At 43.9% G+C, this 24,250-nt stretch overlaps 1 protein-coding gene across 4 annotated transcripts; it reads right to left on the bottom strand.

Annotated features, from left to right (window-relative positions):
* Window positions 1-4,571: 4,571 nt before the first annotated feature.
* QTRT2 (queuine tRNA-ribosyltransferase accessory subunit 2) lies at window positions 4,572-24,192 on the bottom strand. 4 transcript variants are annotated; one of them, XM_084646742.1, is made up of 9 exons: window positions 24,092-24,192; window positions 21,803-22,032; window positions 20,850-20,905; window positions 18,278-18,354; window positions 15,716-15,925; window positions 13,699-13,898; window positions 10,479-10,630; window positions 7,135-7,252; window positions 4,572-5,973 (listed from the first exon to the last, which is right to left on the bottom strand). In XM_084646742.1, the coding sequence occupies exons 1-9, from the start codon at window positions 24,161-24,163 to the stop codon at window positions 5,742-5,744; spliced, it is 1,347 nt and encodes a 448-aa protein (XP_084502868.1). In that variant the 5' UTR covers window positions 24,164-24,192; the 3' UTR covers window positions 4,572-5,741. The 4 variants fall into 4 exon arrangements, with proteins under 4 accessions (XP_084502868.1, XP_084502869.1, XP_084502871.1 ...); XM_084646743.1 differs by lacking the exon at window positions 24,092-24,192 and adding an exon at window positions 22,796-23,235; XM_084646745.1 differs by lacking the exons at window positions 21,803-22,032; window positions 24,092-24,192 and adding an exon at window positions 18,704-18,780 and having other exon boundaries at window positions 20,850-20,868.
* Window positions 24,193-24,250: the final 58 nt, after the last annotated feature.

Raw genomic sequence — 24,250 nt, 5'->3', positions numbered from 1 at the left:
GTTGAAGCATCAAGGGACATATGAATCTTTAGCACATCTGGCATGTAAATATCTTGCTACAACAGTGCCATACAAATGCCTGTTCTCACTTTCAGGTGACATTATAAACAAGAAGCAGGCAGCATTAACTTCTGCAAATGTAAACAAACTTGTTTGTCTGAGCAACTGGCTGAACAAGAAGTAGGACTGAGTGGACTTGAAGGCTCTAAAGTTTTACATTGTTTTACTTTTGAATGTTTTACTTTTTTTGTACATAATTCTACATTTGTAAGTTCAACTTTCATCATAAAGAGATTGCACTACAGTACTTGTATTAGGTGAATTGAAAAATACTCTCTCGTTTTTTACATTGCAAATATTTGTAATAAAAAATAAATATAAAGTGAGCACTGTAGTCTTTGTATTCTGTGTTGTAATTGAAATCAATATATTTGAAAATGTAGAAAACATCCAAAATTATTTAAATATATGGGATTCTATTTTTGTTGAACAGAGTGATTAATCGTGATCAATTTTTTTAATCGCGTGACAGCCCTAGTTTAAAACTTTCTCAGCACCAAAAGAGATCCTCCCCACTATTTTAAAAAAAAAAAAAAAAAAAGGAGAGAAACTGACAAAAGAAATTAGAAACGTATTTCCCAGTAACACTTTTACCCCAGTCTTGGCAACACCTGTTGTGGGCACTCTGAACAGCTCCCACTCCATTCTGTGCAGGCCTTGCCAAGTCCAAATCATCTCAATCTTTGCTCCATCCCCCAGATACCTTATCTCCATTCCCTCATCCACTCTGTGAAAGCCATGACACGTACTCCATCCCAATCCCTGTTCTGTTCCAAACCACCTGCTCCTCCTCTATTTTAGCATCTAACTTTCCTAAGAAATAAGGAAGACACCCCTTTTACATACAGCACACAAAAGTGTTCTTACACATTGCAAAATATCAAGTACAGCTCTGTGCAGCAGAGTGCAATACAACTAGAAAGGGTAATATTAAGGCACATGGTTAGGAATCAAGGGTTCTTATACCCAGCTCTGCCACTGACTTGCTGTTAGACCTTGGGGAAGTCGCTTCACTTCTCCGTGCCTTGGTTTCCCTGTTTGTAAAATACAGATAATTCTGAGCTATATCCTATGGGGGCATTTCAAGTCCACATAAGTACAAAGCATTATTACACAGCATCCTTCAGCCCAAGGGAGAGCATCACAACACACAGCCCCAGTGAAATGCAGCCATCACTGAGTTGGAAGGTAGCAGTCAGGGGGTGCACAGCAGAATAGAGGGAGCAGGAAAAAGTCTGGCCAAGGATCTAGGAACAAACCCCTCCCACGTGAAACATCTGTGGGATCTAATGTCTAAGCACAGCAGATAGGACCTTGGTATTTAAGTTTTTTCCTAAAGGACCCACGTGCTGAAAACTGCTGTGAATCTACCTTGGAAGGATGAAGGGCTAAGATAAAACGGATGACCTTCACACCTGAGGTTCTATTAGAGCATTTGGGTGCTTCAAACTTGATACTTAGGCCCCTATGCCATCCCTTTGGCTAGAATGTGGTATATATGGTGGAAAATATTAAGGCTGAGATGTTCAAAGCTGTCTAATGGATCTAGATGCTCAATTCCCATTAATTTCAATGTGAACTGACTTGAGCATCCAAGTCACTTAGAAACAGCTTTGGAAATCTCAGCCTTGAAGTTTAAATAAGCCAGGTCAACAACACAGCGAGCCCCCTCCATCGAAACTACAATCACAAAGTGCTCTGTGGAGTATTCATACGCATACAGGCATAAAAAAAACTGCGGGGGGGGGGGGGCATAAGCAAGGGAGGGGGTTTTCTGCTGCACTTTTAATGAGATAGAGGTAGTGAGATAGAGACCTATAGAAATTGTCAGAAACCTTAGATAGTGTCAGTCTTTCTCTTGCCTTCACAGATCTCATTCCTTATCTGTTTAATTAGACTGAATGGATGTAGAAATAACAGAGCAGACAGCTTTCATCTCTCACCTCACAGCACAGAAGCCACTGCATCTCCCATCTGATATGCCCTAATGGGAAGATGGAGGTAGATGATCTTGTACCCTCCACCCTTCGTACAGTGGCAGCTTCAAAGCAGAAACTGTAGGATGTTAACTCTTCTTTATCCCCTTTCATGCCAGAGCCAGGTCTGTCTATAACCAAGTTATCAGAGGGTTTGAACTCCACTCCCTTTGTCTGATTGCTGTTACCATGCCTACGACAGCGTGCGCTGTGCATAGGCTAGTTGCGTTACTGAGGAGAGATGAAGCTACTAGTGAATTATGCTGGTCACCTCAAAGCAGCACCGATTAATCCTTTGGACTGCTCTGCAGCATCAATTCTATGCAGCCTGTCCATGTCTTAGGCTGTCTACGCTGGCAACTGAACAACAAAACTTTTGTCTTTCAGAGGTGTTAACCCCACCCCCCAAAAGACAAAAGTTTTGCTGCGACAAGTGCCAGTGTGAACAGGGTGTTGCCGGCAGGAGCGCTCTCCTGCCGACAACGCAAACGCCACTCATTGGGGGTGGAAGTTTTTTATTGACAGGAGAGCCGACAAACAGCGGCTACACTGTGCGACTTTTAGTGGCACAGCTGTGGCAACACAGCCATGTCGCTAAAAGCTGGGTAGTGTAGACACAGCCATAGAAAAACTATTTCAGACACAACTTAGAGGGGGGGTTAAATTTTTTATTGGAGCTGGTTTTTATAGCCCTCTGCCTGCAAGGCCAGGTCATGATTGAAAATTCGCAGGGCTCAGTTAAAAAAAAGAAGAAAATAGCTACTATTTAAAGCACCTCTAGAATTTACAAAACATTGATTTTCTATCTGTAAGAGTGTCATGATTTTAAAGCTCTTTGGACCAGCCAGATTTAGAAGGAAATTGTCCATTCAGTTGGAAAGCTGGGAACCCCCCATTTCTAGAGGGGTACAACTTTTGTAATCCTGCAGGGTCACAAGATATCTGCCCTTAAACCTGCCATTGATGCAGGAGTGTACATGGCCTGTAATGGGTATTAGGACTGGATAATTTATGGGAGGGGAGAGAGAAATCAAACATCTGGGGGAAAGGAGAAAATATTTTTTTGGCAGACTGATCTGAATTTATAAAACAAGCAGATCTTTGAAACTGCTGAGAGGATGGAATGCTAAACCAGCCCTGGCAGCAATGAAATAGTGAGCAGCGTGCAGGCAGAGTGGTCAGAGAAGCGTGGTAAATATAATTTATCACATGGCCCTGTGAACTATCCCCACCACATATGGTACATAGAACAACATTCTACAGCTGCTGCTCAGAGCTAAACAGGGCAGCTGAGATGATGATATTGCAGAACATTACACTTCTGTGCCTCACCCACTCACTTCCACCCCTTGCCTCCAGTAGTTTTGGGGAGCAAGCCACCCAAGAAAGCTTCCAGAGATGGCGTTCTGTACCAGGGTAGCACTCCACGTGGTCCCATCCCTTTTAGTTTTTGCTTCTCAGTAACTAAACAGATAGGGAGGGGAAATTGCCTTATAGTGAGAAGGGTATTATAGGCTCCAAATGAAACTAGGTATCTGGTTGGAAGCAGATCTGAGAAGTTGGTAGGTTATTAAGAAAAGAGCTGCTTACTCTTTTCAGAGTCACTGAACACTCTCAACTAACCCCATGTATAGCAAACCTGGTCTACGGTCTGGGTTTTCTCAGTGGCATTTGAGATTGGCCATTGTTACAGGATGCAATCGAGACCACTCCTCTGTTCCAGTATGATAATTCATACCAAATTAAGAATCTAAGGCCAGGTATTGGGGATGGGTGTGGAGATGTTCCACAGCAGAAGCAGTTCCCACAGGCATTCTGCTTAGGGAATTGTCAGGCAGAATGCCTTTGATAGGTGTGGATGGTGCAATTCTCACACGTTTTTGAGATGATGCACGCACACCTCTTTTCTGGGAGCACCAGGTGGTATGAAGAGTCAGTGCTGTAGCCCCTACCCCACACAACCCCCTTTGGGGTTTGTTTTGACCTGCACATTGTATTCAGGGAGCACAACCACAGGAATTCTGGGTTCACAATGTGTGGAGCATGCGATCTCTCTTCCACTTTGCATATCCATACAGGGGCATTCAGAATCTAGCCCTAAACTGGCATATGTAAACATTCATGTTAGCTTTGGTTTTGATCCTAGTTCCCAATTGATGAAAAAGAAAAATAATCAATGAATCCATCTCTACTGCCAAATCAAAAAACCGCAACTAAACAATCTGTCACTATGATGGCATGTGCCAACAGCTCAAGAGAGTCAGGAAAGGAAGTTAAAGGCTGGCACATAACATGGTGTAAAAAAGAATGTAAATCCATAATGCCCTAATAAAATCAGGCCATGGGAAGGTAGTAGTATTTGTGGGGTTGACAGAAGACAGAATTGAAATTTCCTTGTGATACTGAGCAGCTTTTCTTAAAGAGAAACAGGTGTAGCTGCAGCTTCCATGTAGGTTTTAAGGCTGTAAGAATGAAGCGGGAATTAATACAGGGAAACCGTTTTGCCTGTGTTTGGTTGGTCAGACTAGGAAGCAATTCAGAGTGTAAAAAATAGTTTTATTGATGTTTTCATAAAATGAGATAAATACATCAATGATTCCAGTATAAGGGACATAAAGAACCTAGTAAGAGGAATATAACAGAGCAAATTAATATTAAAAAAGGAGTCATATGGTTTTAAAACAATGCCTTGTCCTGGGTTCTCAATCATTTATGTGGCTTCATCTCACATCAGCGTTTGTGTAATCCACTAGGATCTCAGCAGCTAAATATAGCCGACATGACTGTGGTATGTTCAGTGCCACCCACGTGCCAGTATGGGAGTGAGATTCTAGCTCATAAAGGCAGAATGGCAGAGTCAAAAAACCCTGTAGCAGAATATATAGCCAGAAAGACTATAGATCAAATGCCCAAAGAGCCATGGATGGGAACCAGCCCTGTGGCTGACGCTCTGCAGTACTGTGCAAGGCCAGACCTTGGTTAGAGGGTCCCAGGCTACCAAGGGGGATTGGTGAGCTGGCTTAGTGGCAAGTGCTCTGAATTGCGACATGGGAGATAGCTATATGCTATCCCTCTCTCCCTGGACTGGAACTGTGAGGCAGCACGGAGGAGAGGACGAAGAGGGGTTGGCATTGAACAGCTTTGAAAGCCTCCCATGCAGTCAACATCAGTAGGAGGAATGTTGGCTGTGGCCTTAAGAGAGGCGTTAAGATGAGGCCGAACCTCACTCCAAGCAAATACGTGAAGACTCTCCCTTCCCTTGTCCCCCACAAGGATTTCTTTAAAGAGATACAAATCCTAACTAGACTGACATTCATCTGTTACATTCACTGAGGTTGAAACAACAGCCCAAAATGGCAGCTGGGAGTCTCCCATCATGCATCTGTCTCTTTTTCTCCCCACCCCAAGCCTGAGAGTTCTGTTGCCTCCAGAAATGCTTTTTGATCACTGAATACAAAGGTAGTTGCACTGGTCCTGCAAGACTCTAGAGAGTCTTTTCCAGCTAGTCTCCCTCTCAATTCTTCCACTTTACTGGTGTGAGGGGGAATATCCTCCTTCCCTGTCATCTAGCCTCACAAATCCGGAATGCACTGCAGGCACTCCAGCCTGATCCCAGTGGGAAGTGACACAACCTGGAGCCTTCCCCACTTCTCTCTCACCCCTTCTCCCCTACACTCACTGGCCTGGCTATGCATTTCCTGGGTCTCAGAGTGCCTGCCTGAAGATGAGCTTCTTCAGCTGATCCAGCCTGTCATCTCTCAGTGCATCTCGGATGGAGTGGAAGAAGCTGAAGTAGTGCTGAAAGTTATGCATCATGAGCAGGACGCCAGCCAACAGCTCATTGGTCACGAGGAGGTGATGGACGTAGGCTCGACTATGGTTCTGACAGCAGTAACAGGTGCATCCGTGTACCAAGGGACCAAAATCATCCCGGTACCTAAGAAGGTAGAGGGGGTAAAAGGGCAATGGGAAAAAAATGTAATTCCAAGTAGTAGGGAGCACCCATAGTTACCACATAGCAGCTGTTTGGTGGCTTGCGTCAAAAGGTTTGTGGGTTTCAGTCCAGCTCTTAGGAGACCACATCAGACTCCACCCCTGACTGACACTAACTGCATTGCAAAGAGCATTACATACAGGCTCATGAACTGAGTGCAGTAAAGGATTGTTTTAATGCCAGTCGACAGGCTATGTGAGCGGTGATATTACATCCACACATGAAATAAGTCATAATAGCTTTGCTTGCATTACTGTACTAGATTATCAAATCAACAAATTACTGCTTTAAAAGTCACACCCCTGCTGCATCACAACACACTAAAATGAACTGATAGGGAACAGGGGAAACAGAGAGTTTCATTCACGGATATAATGTGAGAGCAAACATTAAGGGCCTGACCCAAAGCCCACTGACATCAATGGGAGTCTTTCAGGATTTTTGATTCAGGCCTTAGCTGAACAGAATAATGGTTGCAACTGAGGGTCTTCTGAGGGTGCCACACCAGTGATATTTTAATCATTTTCCGAATGCGGGATCTTTTCATCCACCTCTGAAACGCAGGATTCTCTGTGATGGTAGATTAGATCATCGCTACGTTCACCATTTGTGTAGTGGTAACAGAACTGAAATTATGGCGGATGGAGGGAGGGAGAGAAGGAATATAGGCCAAAATGTTCAGAAGTGTGGGTGCCTCCATTTTTGGTGCCAACCTGAGACACATTAAAAGGTCCTGGTTTTCAATGGGTGGGGGCTCAGCACCCCCCAATGAATCTCAAGTTGGCCACAACATACTGTGAATATTGCCATAGGATTTTTAGTAACTAAATGGCCAGAAACTTGGTTTTAAGTCATTTGAAAGATGACACATTCAGCAGTGCATTTCCCCCCAATATCAATCCGGGCCATTTGTCCAATACGAACTCAGAGGGAAGAGGGCCACCCATTCAGTGATCAACATTTCCTGCAGCACCCTAACCGTTCAATGGATATTCCCCATCCAATGACTGCCCAGGTATGACCCTGCATGGAGGATGAAATCACAGCTCAAAGTGGGAAGGCTACAGACACTATTTAAAAGCCACCACGCACAAACCCATTTACCTTTTCTCCTTCAAAAATATCTCGAATGAAGTTATTTCTGGGTCAGCTTTTGAGGTTTCATTTATGCCTTTTTCAGTGCCATTTTTTCCTGCATCCTGGATCCCATTTTGCTTAATGACTGTAACAAAACAATATCATTTCATCAATAGGCAGAAGCGGACAAGAAAAGGTGAAAAATATTCTGACAAGAGGCATCTCAGCTGCCCCTTGCCATAGACTGAACTTCCATCTCCATTGTCCCCCTTTAATAATCATACAACAGTCAAGCCAAATAAATTTTAAGTGATCAAACTCAGACTAGAAGAGTGAGGTGGGAGCGACTCAGCTAATCTGATAAAAATTCAGAACTGAAATAGCTGCATAGTTTTTTGCTGATCTGAGTTTAATTCCTTTTATTAAAGTCATTAAAAATTCTTGTAGTCTAAATTCCATTTTGTACAGTGTTTGATCACCTGGATTATTGATCTATTTTACATAAGAACAGCCATACTGGATCAGACCAATGGCCCATCTAGCCCAGTATCCTGTCTTCCGACAGTGGCCAGTGCCATGCTTCAGCGGGAACGAACAGAACAGGGCAATTTATTGAGTGATCCCTCCCCTGTTGTTCAATCCCTGCTTTTGGCAGTCAGAGGTTTAGAGAACATGAGGTTGTGTCCCCGACCATCTTGGCTAATAGTCATTGATGGACCCATCCGCCAGGTAATTATCTAATTCTTTTTTGAATCCAGTTACACTTTCGGCCTTCACAACATCCCATGGTGATGAGTTCCACAGGTTGACTGTGTGTAGTATCAAGAAGTACTTCCTTTTTCTTGTTTTAAACCCTATGCCTATTAATTTCATTGGGTGACCCTTGGTTATTGTGTTATGTGAAGTGGTAAATAACACTTCCCGATTCACTTTCTCCACACCATTTATGACTTTATAGACCTCTATCATATCCCCCTCAGTTGTCTCTCTTCTAAGCTGAACAGTACCAGGCTTTTTAACTTCTCCTCATATGGAAGCTGTTCCATACCCCTCATCAATTTTGTTGCCCTTTTCTGTGATTTCTACAATTCTAATATATCTTTTTTGAGATGGAATGACCAGAACTCAACACAGTATTCAAGGTGTGGGCGTACCATGGATTTATTTAGCAGCATTATGATCTTTTCTGTCTTATCATCTGTCCCTTTCCTAATGGTTCCTAAAATTTGGTTAGCTTTTTGGACTGCCGCTGCACACTGAATAGATATTTTCAGAAAAGTATCCACAATGACTCCAAGATCTCTTTCTTGAATAGAAACAGCTAATTTACACCCCATAATTTTGTTTGTATAGTTGGGACTATGTTTTCCAACACACATTACTTTGCACTTATCAACAATGAATTTCACCTGCTATTTTGCTGCCCAGTCACCCAGTTTTGCGAGATCACTTTGTAACTCTTTGCAGTTCACTTTTGACTTACCTATCTTGAGTAATTTTGTACAGTCTGCAAAATTCACCCCCTTTCCCAGAAAATTCATTAATACCTTGAACAGCACTGGTCCTAATACTGATTCTTGGGGGACCCTGCTATTTATCTCTCTCCATTGTGAAAGTTGCCCATTTATTCCTATCCTTTGTTTCCTGTTTTTTAACCAATTACTGATCCACGAGACACCTTCCTTCTTATCCCATGACCTCTTACTTTGCTTAGTAAATTTTGGGGAGGAACCTTGTGAAAGGCTTTCAGAATGTCCAAGTATACTATATTATTAGATCACCTTTGTCCATGTGTGTTGACCCCCTCAAAGAATTCTAATAGATTGGTGAGGCATGATTTCCCTTTACAAACACAGTTATTGATTCTTCCCCAACATATCGTGCTCATCTGTGTGTCTGATAACTCTGTTCTTTACCATAATCTACTATAGTTTCAATCAATTTGCCTGGAACTGAAGTTAGGCTTAATTGCCAAGATCGCCTCTGGAGCCTTTTTTAAAAATCAGCATTACATTAGCTATCCACCAATCTTCTGGTACAGAGGCTGATTTAAACATCTTACATACCACAGTTTAGATTTAGATTCTGCTGGAGTTGACAAGGGATTCATGTGCATCCAATCTACTTTATTTGAAGTTGCTGAGTTTGATTATTTTTTCGGGGTGAGGGCGAACAATTTAAGTCAGAAAGTCTGGACTGTGGTGGCAGTGATAATGCAGTTATGGGTGAAGATTCCAGACCGGAATTTTCAGCAGCACATATCTTTCACAAATCATTACCTTGGCATCTGAAATTTCTCTGGCTTGCTCTCAAGTCAGAGGGGATGTTTCTGGGAAATTACTACTATGATGTATTATTTGTATTGTGATAGTGCCAACGAGGCCCAGTCACGGACCAGGACCCCATTGTGCTAGGCACTGAACAAACACAGAAAGAAAAAGGTGGTCCCTGCGCCCAAAGAACTTACAACCGAAGTATAAAACATGAGACACAAGGATGCAGATGGATGGAGGAGGGAGCACAAGGAAACAATGAGACAACAAATGTGCTGCAAGTCTATTCAGCTGGTTTGAATTACCCAGGCATGAAAAACAAAACTAGATTCCAGCCATTAAGAGAACTGTTAGATACCTTTTTGTATTAAAACACTTATGTATAGGAAGGATGACAGTCTCTCTGCACTGCTCAGACATTTGGTGGGACCATGTGTAAGACCAAGCCTTTACTTATTCATTTAAGCAGATACCTTCGGTCACAGGGATTTGACTAACCTGCATTATTTTGGAAGCATTTATATTAATCAAGGGAGCAAACTGTGTGAAGGCAGGGGAAAAAAACTGCCCAAGAAGACTGGCATCCCCAACACTCCCCAGCTGGAGAGGGAGAGAGGAGCTACATTACACACTGAATTTGACACTGCCAGGTGCCTTCAAATCCCATTGAAATGTATAGGCCCAATCCTGTCCTGCTGAAGGGAAGGACAATTCTGCCATAGACTCCAATGGGCGCAGGCCCAAAGGGAGATGAGGGGACTCAACACATGACAGGATCAGGTATACAAAGGCTTCTGTTCAATGAACCTCAGAGGATGTATAACTATGTTTTGGTTAACTGGATTTGGATAACCCAGGTCCTAAATTAAGGTCTTAAGTTCTCTTTGCTTAACTTCATCCCAAGTACTACCCAAAGCAACTTCTCCCCTGGAACGAGCAGGACTCAGCTGTTCTTCTCTGACTCCAGTGGTTACGATACTTTTTCCTGTGACAAATGAGGCACATGGAAGATGACTGTGGAGCATGAACTATATTGGGCATACCACCACTGTTACATCAGCTTACAACCACAATGGCAAGGTTATCATGAAAATCTACCTGCAGCTTCAGGGTCAGGATTGTAATCGTAGCTGAAGGATAGGGCACAGCCCCGCTCTGTCACCTGGTAGGGAAAAGAGCTCTCAAACACGTCCACTCCTCTTTCGATGCACTCCAGTACCTCATCCGGCTTGCCAATACCATGAATGAGTCTAAGAGAGAGATACAACAATATAGGTCTAAAGTGTACTGAATGGAACTTACTGGGTCATTGCAGTCTCTCTCCAAGGAGAGTACATAGGTACATAGGAATTGCCTTAATGGATTAGACCTGAGAGTCAAGCAGTCCAGCATCTTGCCCCTCACAGTGACCAGCACCAGATGCTTCAGGAAAGGCATAAGAAACCCCAAGAGTGGAATTCACAGGAATGTGTTTCAGCCAGTGAAAACAGTAACATGTGAGCCCTGCTGTCATTAAATAGGGTGAAAGTTGACACATGGTCTATCGCCAAGCATGAGACCATCCTTCTCCCACGTTCCATCTGTCCGGTATACAGCGCCCACTGTTCTGCCTTTGTTTAGAAGATTACACCAGCCACACATTAACTCAAGGATAATGTCAAAACATTATCAATTGTGTTTAAAGTGATTTGGCTTCCTCAACACCCATGTACATTGATTCTATCTCACGAGCCATCTCATACCTTACACTCTGGGTCAGATACTTTGTTGCACATTCTATGCCCGGGGTAGCAAATGTTTACCAGGTATGGGGATTTATTTAGTACATTAGGCTCCTAACTAGCAAAGTACCATTCCATGTATTGGAGGGTCCTTTTGAAATCCAGCAACAAAGTCACAAATCCACCCCAAAACCAGAACCCACAAACATATAGGTAACGTGAGTGATATTACTTGTGTGTATTCCTCCTTAAGGCAGTGGGACCACTCATGGGAGTAATGTTATTCGTGTTTACAGAACTGGGTGCTCAGAGCAAAGAAAGGAATTCATATATATTTCACCCTGCTGTCCCATCACGGTGCATGGGAGATAATCTGCAGCTGATCCTCAGTAGAAGGTATTTGGAAGGCTCTGGGAGTAGATTCCAACAGGTGCAAAGGGTATTAGGGGATGATACGTCTCAGCAGTGGGGAAGCATTCCCCTTTTGGGAAGCACATATTTATTTTATAAAGTGTTTGGGATCTGTCTGCATGAGGCGGCACTAATGAGAAAAGTCACTGTGGGAAGACTCAGTTGTCCTCCCCTCCCCATGTCCAGCTCTAATGTGCCCAGTTCACACAAGGGGATTTCCTTTCAGCTGATTTTCCTAAGAGGCAATTTCCCCCAACAGCCAGCACTATCAACTCCTCCGGGACTTGGCAATCCAGCTGGGCTCTTCCTGCCTCTTACGCCATCAGTGGTAACACAGATACTGCTCCTGTCCTAATTTAGCTGGCAGCTTTGTCGAGCATGGGTGAGGCAGAAGAGAATATAATAGTCGTGCTTTTCTCCAGGTGCACTGGCTGTGCTGACAACAGTACAACCTAATGTACGGCAATGAACTAAACAGATCACTAGGAAAATACACAGAGACTGAGAAGTGCAGTAATAAGGTGACATTTTTAGTCATTTTTCTGACCATAATTACATAAGACCCTGTATTAGCACAGAACATGGATGGGAAAAGTTTACAAGATGATTTTGTTACATTCCCTGCTCCAGATAGGAAGAAAATGCTATTTAATAGTTAAACAATCAGTACTTATTATACATGTGATCGAGTCCCTTACTGCAATGTTTCTTACAGAGGGCAAGGGTATAACCTTTCTTGCAGATGCTGAGATTTCTAAGAATGCTCTGGTTAAAATGAGAAGACAAAACCTTCTAAGCAATAGGTTTAGGTAGCATCTTTCATCCTAAAAGATCCCAAAGGGCTTTAGAGACCATGTACATAGGCTATACTCCTTTACCATAGAAAAGCAGCCATCTTTGGAGTGGGACACAACAGCTGTTCTTCACCAACTACACAACACATTTTTAATATGGGCATGCATACATGCATGCGTGCGTATGTGTAAAATAGCTTCTACAACTAAATGTAAGAAAGTGGGGTGTAAGTATCACACAGGACACACAGGACCCCCACCTTTACTCTTATAAAGAGCGGTTATGATCACTTCTCTGAAACAGAGAAGTAAACTATTTGATAGATGAGGTGGATGCACTTGTACAGTCACTCAGGATAGCTGGACTGATAAGACTTTACAGCTCATTGGGGAACCTATTTAAGGTAGCTTGGATGGCAGCAACACGAGCTATGGAGAGCTCCAAACTCAAGGTACCTCTGAGCAAAAGATAACTGCAAGGCTAGAACCAGGCTCCTGCATTGCCCTTCCCTTTGATCACCATAAATTGAGGGTTCAAGTCTTAGAAGGTGGTCAGGACAAAGGGGTGCTCAGAGGGAAGCTCAGCTACAGGAGTTAGCAGAATGTGAATCATTCTCCTCATAAGACACTGGAAAAGACAGCATTCATTGAGTTGAAACATGAGCTCCATAAGAGCCACAGAAGAGTATAAATGAGGCATCTGTTTTTACCCCTTCCTCCCAAAAGACTCCAACTGCACTATCTTGGCATGCACTGGATTGTGTTTTCTGGAGCCTCTGGCATGTTTATAAACATTTCTGGGAATCTTGAATGAGTGTCTATCATTTATAAGATTCAGGGTAATCTAACGGCTGGAGCCAGGCACAGTTCATGCAGGCAACATACAAGCATTCCCCATCCTCATCCGCCAATGCCTCTCACTCCAAATCTACAGCCCCCCGATATTCCAGTCTTCTGAGAGGAGACAGCTATAGCAAACCAGGTAGGAGTTTTTGCTAAGTGGATAAACATTCACTCCAGATTGCAATGACTGAAACTGTTTTTAACTATATTCCAAGTTAGTCATGATCCATGGAGGCCAAAGGTGAAGGGCTCATACCAATCCCACCCAGGATTCTGTCTAGAAATAGGTTTGAACCCAAACCCTGAATCCTCCTCAAAGGAAGAGATCATATCCATACTGTAGGCTGTTCCATATTTCTCACCAACTATTCCTTACAAGTAAAATTGGGGCCATCAAAGTCAGCACTTATATAGCAAAGGACTCAGCATTTGGCTCACTCAAGAATCTTCAAGAATAAATGGATTTCCTGGACACTGGCCAGAAGCAGCCTATGGTAATTACCTACAGAAGAACACATGGATTTTGATCTCTCCCCCATTAAATCTGACCTTGGTTTATCCTCCGGCAGCTCCGCTGTGACAGAGGCCATCAGTTTCAGCTTGGTCTCCTTGGCCATGGCTTGTCCCTGAAAACCATCCAGCAGGAAACCACCCACAGGTCGCTTAGCAGTCTCTCTAGCTGACCTGAGTCTCTCCTCCAACATGTCTCCACCTTCGATCACTCCAACCATCACACTGTCCTGCAGCTCCTGGGCCAGGTGAAAGTTTCAAATTTAAAACAAGTGCACTTCACCAAACAAATCTGTTTCAGGAAAGCCCACCATCACCCAAGAGTTGGTGGGTTGGCCCAGAGTCTGGACACTTGGCACTCTACATTTGCTTCCCGGGCACTGTTGGGTTCAGTGGTAGTTGAACCTTCCTCAGAAGTATCAATTAGGACCAGTTAGGACGTAGTGTATGTGACGTTACACTCTATATGATTCTATGAAAATATGCTAATGATTGTGAATATAATGTAACTGGAATATGCTTCATGCAAAAGGTCTCTTGTAAGATATCATTACAAATCTTATAATCTACTGAATGTGGTCATCCAGTTTATATAAATGTATCACTCTTGTATGTGAAACTAGAAATATGAAATATAACTCTGAGGTCCTACTGTAATTATGCAAAGTGTGGGCCATTAATGGTGGTTTGGAATCTTGATGGCTCCTATCAACTAGGACAATTGGTTGTAAATGGCTCTGCTTACTTGCAAGCCTTCCTGTGAGTCAGGCCAGGAAGAATGAAGGTTTGGGTCTCCCAGGACATGTGACCACGTCACCTGGTACTGGAATCCATCTTAAACCTGGTGGCTTTTCTATTTAGGAGGAGTGGGGACCCAGAGACACAAAAGATTCCCTCCTTGTGCCAAAGGTATATAAAGGGGTGGAACAGAACAAAGGGGTTCCAGTCATGAGAAATCCCCTAGTTACCACCTGAGCTGGAGCTAACAAGGATTGTACCAGGGGAAAGGATTGTGCCCAGACTAGGAAGGAGTCTAGTCTGTGAAAGAAGCTTACTGGAACATCTCTGAGGGTGAGATTTCATCTGTAATCAGTTTCTTAAATGTATTATACTTAGACTTACATGTTTTGCTTTATTTTACTTGGTGACTTGCTTTGTTCTGTCTGTTATTACTTGGAACCACTTAAATCCTACTTTTTATACTTAATAAAATCACTTTTTGTTTATTAATTAACCCAGAGTAAGTAATTACTACCTGGTGGAGTAAACAGCTGTGCATATCTCTCTATCAGTGTTATAGAGGGCGGACAATTTATGAGTTTACCCTATATAAGCTTTATACAAAGTATAAAGGAGATCCTGCCCCAATGCCTTGCTGCTACCATGGCTGTCACCCACCACTATGCATGTCCCATGGTCTTTCAAGGGATTTCTAGCATCAGTTCCTGGCAGCCCCAGGCTAGGCCCCTGGTCTCCTTGCTAGTCCAGGTACAGGCATGTCCCCCAACACCAGGAACAGGGGAAGTCTCTCAAACCCACAGGAAAGGCTAAGGAGTGGTACTGATGAGTCCTATTCAGTTCCCCTCAGCTAGGTGGACTGTGGTGGCAACACAGGGCTCGACAGAGTTAAAACTGGAAAAAATAAAATGGAAAGGCAGGGTAGGTGGGATCTCTGATTTCTGAACAAGGAGAAAATCCTATCCCCTGCTCTACCAAGGAATACAAAGTGACTCTAAAGGATAGGAGACCAGTGTTCTGTGAAAACAGAAGGAATTAAAAGCCATGGAGGCTGAACTCCTCCTCACTCCTAGAGGTTAATCCGTCTGGGTCAAGGCTGAGGCACAAGGGCAGCTTGAGAGAAGTTTGCTAGGCTGCTGCCCATGTTGTGCCTAATCTGGGGATAGACTAAAGACTTCCATCTCCACTCCAGCCCTCAGGTCTAACCCCACTGTGTGCACTAGGTGTTCTTTTGCTCATGTGCTGGGACCTTCACAAGGCTCAGCACACATAGAAAACCAGCTGCAGTGCTGCTGCCCCCGATACATTTGGACCTTACCGGTGATTTTTCCTGCAGCTGAAGGCACTCATCCAGGAAGAAAAGCGACCGGTCCACAGACTTCTTGGCCCGCTTTCTGGAGGTTTCACCAGAAATAGTGTCTCCGTCAGAGAGGCACTGAAACCAATCTGGCTGGAGAGCACGCTGCATGCTCATGAACTTGGAAGCTGTCATTTCCATTCGCCCTCCGTATCCCCATATGGACACTGTCTGTCAAATGCAAGCAAAGGGAACACAGGGATGGATGTTAATTGAAGAGGTTAAGAAACCTTTCAGGGGAACAATTGGTCCTGGTAAAATGCCTGCCACTGCAATAACATTCCCTGGACAAGCTCTCAAAGGGACACAGCTCAGAAAACCAGCCACCTCTGGCATAAGGCATGAAGGTCCAAGTGATTTGAGCAGGGAACTGGGAATCAGGAGTGCTGGGTTCTCTTCCTGATTCTGACACTAACTTCCTGTGAGATCCTTGGCAAGTCGCGTCATCGAATGCCTCAGTTTCCCCATCTTTACAACGGGGATGGCAACACTAACCTACCTCCCAAGGAAGTTGGGAAAACAGGCTTGAGAGCTGAAGTGACTTCCTCACAGCCATCCAACAAATCAGTAGCAGAGCAAGAAAACACCTAGATCTCCTGATTGCCACCCTGTGCTCTACTCCGTGAATAGTTGCCAACTATGGCAAAACAAATTGCAAGTCATTTTGCAGTGCCTACACAAAAAAAAGTTTTTGAACAGTGAACTTATACATACACACACTCCTGAGGGTAATTCCATCGTTTCCCAAGTGGTCAGATGTGAGGCCTGAAATTAAGGTATCTCACTTTTTTTTCCCATTCTTCCTAGTATGTCTGTGTGCATAGGCCTTCATCTTCCATTTTCATTATTCTCATATTATCCCATGTAGGCTTTTTATATTAGGAAGATAAAGCATTGGCCCAACATTGTAATTCTTGCATGCAGGCTTCTGAGCAAACAAAGGTGTTGCTCTTCAAGTGCCAGCCTTCTTCAGCATCAAGCATGGGCCTGAACAAGAGAGCTCAGGAAGGGTTATTGAAGCCATCACCACTATGGACATAATGTGTTTCACCTCTATCTGTGGATAATGTAATTACGTGGTGTGGGCTGCCTGGCAAGTGCTCCAGCTGAGTTGTTATTGGTCTTGCTACACTTGTGATCTTAGATTTTTCATGGACGCCCAAGTAATTTAGGCCTCTACATTTAAAAAAAAAAAAAGGATTTTACAAAATCTAATATGAACACACATTTTCATGAATTGTTATTACTTTTTTTTGTTCACTGAACAGCTTTTCTGTATTTAAATATAAAATTAACTCTTCTGCTGTATTGGAAACCCATAATAAACAGCATTGTGTTAGTCCACAAGACCCACAACGTGAAATTAATCAGATTTGTTTCACTTCTCAAGCTGATGTGGAAAATATAAACACTGTTTTGGTTTTTTACCAGAATGGCTATTTTATTTAATAAAACTAAACCATGGGGAACGAGACGGCCCAGGTTCAAATCCAACCTGGGACACCGATTCTGCAAAGCAGATCTTTATGATCAAAGTCACAGTAACTTTAAAGAGACTTCATACCAGGGTGAGCATCTGCCAGTCCAGATCCAGTTACAGTATTGGGTCCTAACAGCCTGATCTTATTCCCGTTGAAGTTAAAATTGCCACTGACTTCAATGACAGCATGATCCAGCCTTAAGCAAATAGCGACAAAAAGTTGTTGCCATCTGACAGCATTGTAGCCTGTGTGAAATTAGTTGGGTGGGATTCAGCCCAGTTCCCAGGTGTCTTCTTCACAAAAATCACCATCACAAAAAAAAAAATTACCCACTTTTGTTGACACCTTCACCAGATACTTCCAAGACTGAATGGTTCATAAAGATTAAATTCCCTCCCCTGACCCCTCAGAGGGGGCTTCCCTATGGTTGAGGTACGACAGTGAGCAGTAAGGGCAGAGCAAAGTGTGCGAAAGGAGTCTGAACTGCGGCTGTACATAATCTGTGAATATACACATTTCCTGTTCTTGGGCACGCATGTCAGCACCTTCCACGAGCACTAAGTTTCCCTTCATGTGGTCCTCCTGAATGTACGGCTGTACAAGTGAGGCTAAAAATATTATGTGGTCTCCTAGGGCTCCATGTTTATTGCAAATAATACCAGAGAAAGTTTGCTCAATTTACAAGCCACGACTTTTTTAACTGACATATAATCAACTGCACATGAATCCAGTCTGCTCATCCATATTTGTGTGGCCTTATAAAGTCAGCAGACAGGACATGGGCACTCAGGAGCAGTTATGATGTGTAAAAAAGTGCCTCTATCTGACGATACCTCCACTTTAAATCCCATTGGAAGATGGTGGGGAAAATCTGGACATTGTATCCTAGCATACACTGGTTCATTTTCCTATGACCCCAAAGAAGGCATTCTGTAGCTGCTAAGCAGGGCGCATACAATGGTAGATGTGGACACTGACTCTTTGGCATCTGGGAGACATAAGTTCTACGTTGGATTCTCATAAGTTTTTACACTCACGGTACCTTGTTGTTGTTGTAGCCAGGTGGGCAGGGGCTACCGGGGTCATGGAGAGAGCAGTACAGCACTGACTCTGGCATACCTGGAGGCACAACAGAAAAATAAATGTCAGCTGTAATCTTGTAGACCACTATGGCTATGTTGGCAAGTTGCTAAGAGATGCCTATGAATTTACAAAAAAGGGAACCCAGGAATAAATGCACACACCTGACATCTTTGTCAGAGACAGACATGGCTTGTTTGATCTCCATAGCAACAAAACATTCAGTTGGACAGCTCTGTCCACACTCTGCTTAGTTACAGGGAGGGGAGAAGAAAACCACAGGAGTAGCATTATATAATGCCACAAACTATGTGTAGCCTTTGGACTGTTTACTTGATTAATGCTACTGCTGCCAAAAATAAACCAGACGCAATGACAGCTGACTCACTTGTCCGCTGAATGAATGCTCTGGGGACATCTGACACTTGACATCATCTAGGCTGGGTGACATAACCAGTCTCAGACCTGGAGTTTAAAGGAAGGGTAATATATACACCAAGATAGCAGAATGAGCTGTAGCAATGAGAGATTTATGATCATTTCACATGTAACAGAACAAGCTAGATGCAATGAATGTAATAAAGGTTTCTGTTTTATAGATACAGGTAGAGATTTTTCAAAGCCATCTAGGGCAGTGGTTCTCAACCAGGGGTCTAGGGCCCCCTGGGGGGCCACAAGCAGGTTTCAGGGGGTCCTACAAGCAATGTCAGGGTTAGACTTGCTAGGGCCCAGGGCAGAAAGCCAGAGCCCTACTGCATGGGGCTGAAGCCCAGGGCCCTGAGCCCTGTCACCCGGGGCTGAAGCCAAAGCCTGAGCAATGTAGCCTCACGAGAGCCCCTGTCTTTTATATGCAAAAAAACAGTTATTGTGGCACAGATGGGTCGTGGAGTTTTTATAGCATACTGAGGGCGCCTCCGAAAGAAAAAGGTTGAGAACCGCTGATCTAGGGGATTTGATGCATAGGCTATGACTTTCAAAAGAGCCCAAAGAGTTAGGTACCCTAATGCCACTGAAATTCACTGGGGTGTGAATTTCACCTAACGTCCTTAGACTCCTTTGAAAATTCCAACCATAACTTCCACTACAATTAATGAAAGGTGTCTAAATCCTCTAGATGGTTTTAAAAGTCTTTGCCATATTGTATAGAACTGAATATCCCCAATAACTAATATATTCACACAAAAGCCTAACTGGGCACTCTCTGCACTCAGAACTCCCTCCAGTAAGCGTTTTGGATACATAAGGAATGCAGAGTCAGGCCTTTACTCACATAAATATATCCCTAATCAATAGAGGGGACATGACAAATTTGTGTACATACCATAAAAAAAAATTACATCAGGAGAACTCAGAGGTTTCAGTGTTAAGAATTCTAGAACCAGGAAACGCCACAGTTAAGGTTTCATTTACAAACAGCGCCTTTAAGGAGTCCTGAGGACCACAGAGGATGACTGACCCTGGTTCAGTGCTGCTAGATGGCTGATATGCAGTGGGGAAAGAGGAACACAGGAAGTGTCTGTCTAAGGTAGATAAGTGGTGCCCTGGTGAAAGGCCCTGGAGCCCTTACTTCTCTTTCCCTGGCTACTAGGGGGTGAAGGGCACAACTGGTCTGAACTCCTGTTTGTGTTTCTTCCTGAAACAAAAGGAGCATTCCTGTAGCCAGTCAGCCACCATGGATCAAAGCAAAAAAAGGAAGAGAACAAAGGGAGCAAAATAAGGAGAAGTTTGGTGGGATAGGTAAATGTGAGCTCCTCACTGGTCCAAAAGGATGGCAAGATAAGTTTGTTCACATCCTTAAGCTTGCCCTTCAGGGATTTCTGCAGGCCTGTAACATGGTTCCTTCTCCAGACAGCCATCCAAAACAGTTCCTTCAGTTAACAGATCTGCTCTAGAGGCAGGAATACCTATCAGGAGAGCCTACCACTTTTTTAAGTGAGACTGATGGGTCCTATGCTGCTCTGCACTGCCGAGGCGAAATGAGGGCTTTGTATCAAACTGATCTTATTTTGTGGGGGAAGTAACCTAGCCCAGATCAGCAGGGACCTGAAAGCTGTTACTATCTGGGGACTGCGTGAAGAAAGTTGTTCTTAGTATTGTTTCTAGGGGGAGAGGTGTTCACATCACCAAAAAAAAAAAAAAGTCACAAATGGCACTTATTAACACTCACAGTACAGAGGCCAAGGACTGAAAAGGCCAGCGATACTCAACTCCCTTCTTAACCCAGAGTTAGGTCCCACCAAGTGAGTGCTGAAGCCCATTCCTGGGGTGTTGTGGGAGAAGCTGTAACTGTGAATAAGAGAACTTCAGTCTCTACTATAGTGAGTGTAATAGTTTACAACTGCATTAAATCCACTTTGAATAGAAGAAAAAAAAGAGCTTCTCACACAACTCACTTGGGATCAACAACATATTTGCACTCAAGTTTCTAGGGCTGGACAGCTTGTGCCCTAATTCATTGCACCAAACAACATGGAATTGTAGACGATGCATTAGATGAGATCAGACTGCATCTAAACACATACACAGAATTTTACCTATAAATTTCCCAATTCCTTCTTTATATTCCTCCAAGACCTCGTGAAGTTCTACCCTGTGTCCAAACATAAAAGAATACACATTAGAAAAAAAATAATGAGAATGAGCCTGCAGAGAGGACTGTGGATGAGCTAATTCCTCAGTATATTAGAAGACACACTCCAATCTTTCCAAAAAGAGCCCTGAAGTTTCAGCCACATAATGGAGTCAGATGGAGGAATTACATTATCACTACACCAAATCTCACAAGATCTTGTTGCCCCTGTACCTGCAAGATGGAGCTGTCATATAGAGAAGACTCAGGCTTCTTTACTGAAGTGTTGTCCAAATTTGGATTAGACTAGATAATGGAAAAGAAGCATAAACCCTATCTACACTACAACTTCCACCATTAGTACCACAGTGGATCTGCACAAGTGGGGAGTTACAGGTCCCGTTTTTGTCAAGTACATGCAGCCTAAGACTACAGCTTTTAGAATTAGATGAGGGTGCTCATTAGAGAGTTTTACAAAAAGTCATAAAGAAACAGGAAAAGGCCATTTACACCATCCTGTTCACTTTTCAAAAAAGGCTTCCCCTTACATATATCTGCTCTTAGCTCTCACCTATAATAAATGCGCAGCAACCCATCCATCCCCAAGAAATCCAACCATAAGGCAGAGTGTGATGGTCAACATCTTGGCCAACACACCAGTGACTGAATCAGGGACCTCCACTGGTAGAAATCATGAGCAGCTACATCTTGAGCTAAGATGCCAATACTCGCTAGCTGGGGCTGTCACATCATGTGGTCTGAGGTGGAATAGCTGTTTCTCTATGACCTCATTGTCCTGACGAACTTTAATGAGGTAAGTCTCAAATGCTTCTGGTGAAGCAAGGAAGTATTGTTTCTTGTTTCCAATGGGGAAACTGAGAACACAAAAGCGGTGTCCCAGCTAGGCTTGATACTTACAGAGTTGAAAGCGTGAGTTGAACAATAGCAGGAACCCCTTTAATTGCCTGCAGTGTGTCGTGGGTGAGGTGCGGTGGGGATCCTGTTTTGGTATACAATAGGCAGCCTGGAAGCTCCATGGTTTGAACCCCATTCTTGCCAAGGTTTGTCAGTGTCCCAAGACGACACCCACTGACCACTTTGGAGAGACTCAGCTTCATCCTGGTTAACTGGCAGGCAGTGTCCACGTCCTTTAAAGAAAGAGATTATTTAGGTCGGTCTTTCTCCATCAAGATTTTGGGTTAATATTTGTATCTGTAAAAGCTTAGTAATTGAGGGAAATGAAAAAGTAAATTAATTGTTTCTAAGGCTACTTGGATTCCAATACACCTGCAATAGATTCATTAGTAACAGTGGGGGAAGAAGTAGCTCACAAGACAGGTATTATGGTATGAACTTTCACTCAGGAGACCTTGATCTGTTCCTAGTTCTATTGTTGTGACACCTTGGGTAAGTCACTTCATTTCCCAGTGGTGCCATTTCCTCTCCCACCCTTTGCCTGCCTGGTCTATATAGATGGTAAACTCTTTTGGACAAGAACCATCCCTCACTGTATTTGTACAGCACTTAGTGCAATGAGACCCATGTCTTTACTAGGGCCTCTGGGTGCCAATACAAATTATTATTTTTAATACTTAGATTAGTCAGGACTAAGGAAGATTATGAGGAACATAAATCAAGATAGTACAATGGTAGATAAAATTCAGTGTTCATAAATGCAAGGTAATGTACATTGGGAATAATAATCTGAACTATTCACAAACATTGGGGGGGGGCGGGATTCTAAGTTAACTGTAAAAACAACACGGAGTCCTTTTGTGGCACCTTAGAGACTAACAAATTTATTTGGGCATAAGCTTTTGTGGGCTAAAACCCACTTCATCAGATGCATGGAGTGGAAAATATAGTAAAGGTATAAATACACAGCGTATGAAAAGATGAATGTTGCCTTACCAAGTGGGGGGTCAGTGCTAAAGAGCCAATTCAATTAAGGTGGAAATGAGCTATTCTCCATTGTTGACAAGGGAGGAAAAAAATCACTTTTGTAGTGCTAATGAGTTCAATGTAATCAAGGTGGCCCATTTCAAACAGTTGACAAGAAGGTGTGAGTATCAGCAGGGGGAAAATTAGTTTTTGTAGTGACCCATCCACTCCCAGTCTTTATTCAGGCCTAATTTGATGGTGTCCAGTTTGCAAATTAATTCCAGTTCTGCGGTTTGTCACTGGAGTCTGGTTTTGAAGTTTTTTTGTTGAAGCATTGCCACTTTTAAGTCTGTCATTGAGTGTCCTGGGAGACTGAAGTGTTCTCGTACTGGTTTTCGAATGTTATAATTCTTGATGTCAGATTTGTGTCCTTTTATTCTTTTGGGTAGAGACTGTCCCGTTTGGCCAGAGGGGCATTGCTGGCACATGATGGCCTATATCACATTGGTAGATGTGCAGGTGAACGAGCCCCTGATAGTAAATTAAAAAAAAAAAATCTGGACAGTTCAAGGAAAACTTCTGTTCAATGCATAGCTGTGGTTTAAAAAGGCAAATTAAATGACTGACAGACAAAGGAATAGGATAACGTGGGCAGAGTTGATAACTTGTGATTTTTATGTATCACAATTTGAGATGTACCCCAATATTCAATATTGATCATAAATCCTGAAAAACTGGAGTTATGTGAATCCCTTAGAATCGCAACTCTCATTTAAAGAAGTCTTTCTAGCCCTCCAGAAAAGAGCTTGAAAACGGGAACTCTGAAGGTTCACAACTCAGAGGGAAGAGGTCTCCAGATAACATTTAGAGCTCCTGACTTTCAAGCCAGTCTCCGGAGATCCGGTTGCGGGAGGGACACACGCAGGAAGGGATATTTGAACGCGTGGGGGTGACCCGAGTTTCCTGCGGGCCCTGCCACGTTCTTCTGCTCGCCGGGGTCTGAGTCCCCCGCGCCATTTCGCCACCTTCCTGCTCTTTCACCCCAGCCCCGGGGGAAGCCGGGCCCTGCCCTGGAAGCGGGGGACGGGGAGTTACGGAGCGAGCCCGTCCCGCGCTCACCGCGCAGCGGCGGTTGCTGTCGCGCGGGCCGGGCCCGGCTCCCTGACTGGGGCGCGGGGACCTGGCGCGGGGGGGGGGGTCGAAGCCCCGCTCGGCTTAACTGGCCCCGGCCGCACCGATCGTGGTGACCGAGGGCGGCACCGGGCCCCCCCCCAGAGCCCCTCGAGGCGCCGGGGCACCGACCCAGCCGCCCGCTCTCGCCTTTACCTGGCTCGCGCCGGCCACCGCCCTCGCATGAGCGTCTCTCTTCCCGGGTCTACTCAGCGTGCGACACGTCATTACTGAGGGACGCACAAGATCCTTGTCGCCTGGACGGGGGGGGTGTAAAGGTGGCTGCGCCGTTGCCATGGAGAGGCGACCCTCCCG

Source organism: Lepidochelys olivacea (assembly GCF_965140295.1).
Source record: "Lepidochelys olivacea isolate rLepOli2 genome assembly, chromosome: 1".
NCBI lineage: Eukaryota > Metazoa > Chordata > Testudines > Cheloniidae > Lepidochelys > Lepidochelys olivacea.
This window is presented reverse-complemented; position numbering and strand designations above follow the sequence as displayed.

Coding starts and splice junctions, on each gene's coding strand:
- QTRT2 (XM_084646742.1), bottom strand. CDS start 24,163: ATGACGTGTCGCACGCTGAGTAGACCCGGGAAGAGAGACGCTCATGCG. Junction 13,899..15,715: donor AGCTGCAGGAAAAATCACCG/GTAAGGTCCAAA, acceptor CACCTGGCCCAG/GAGCTGCAGGACAGTGTGAT. Junction 5,974..7,134: donor ATATTTTTGAAGGAGAAAAG/GTAAATGGGTTT, acceptor CTACCTTCTTAG/GTACCGGGATGATTTTGGTC.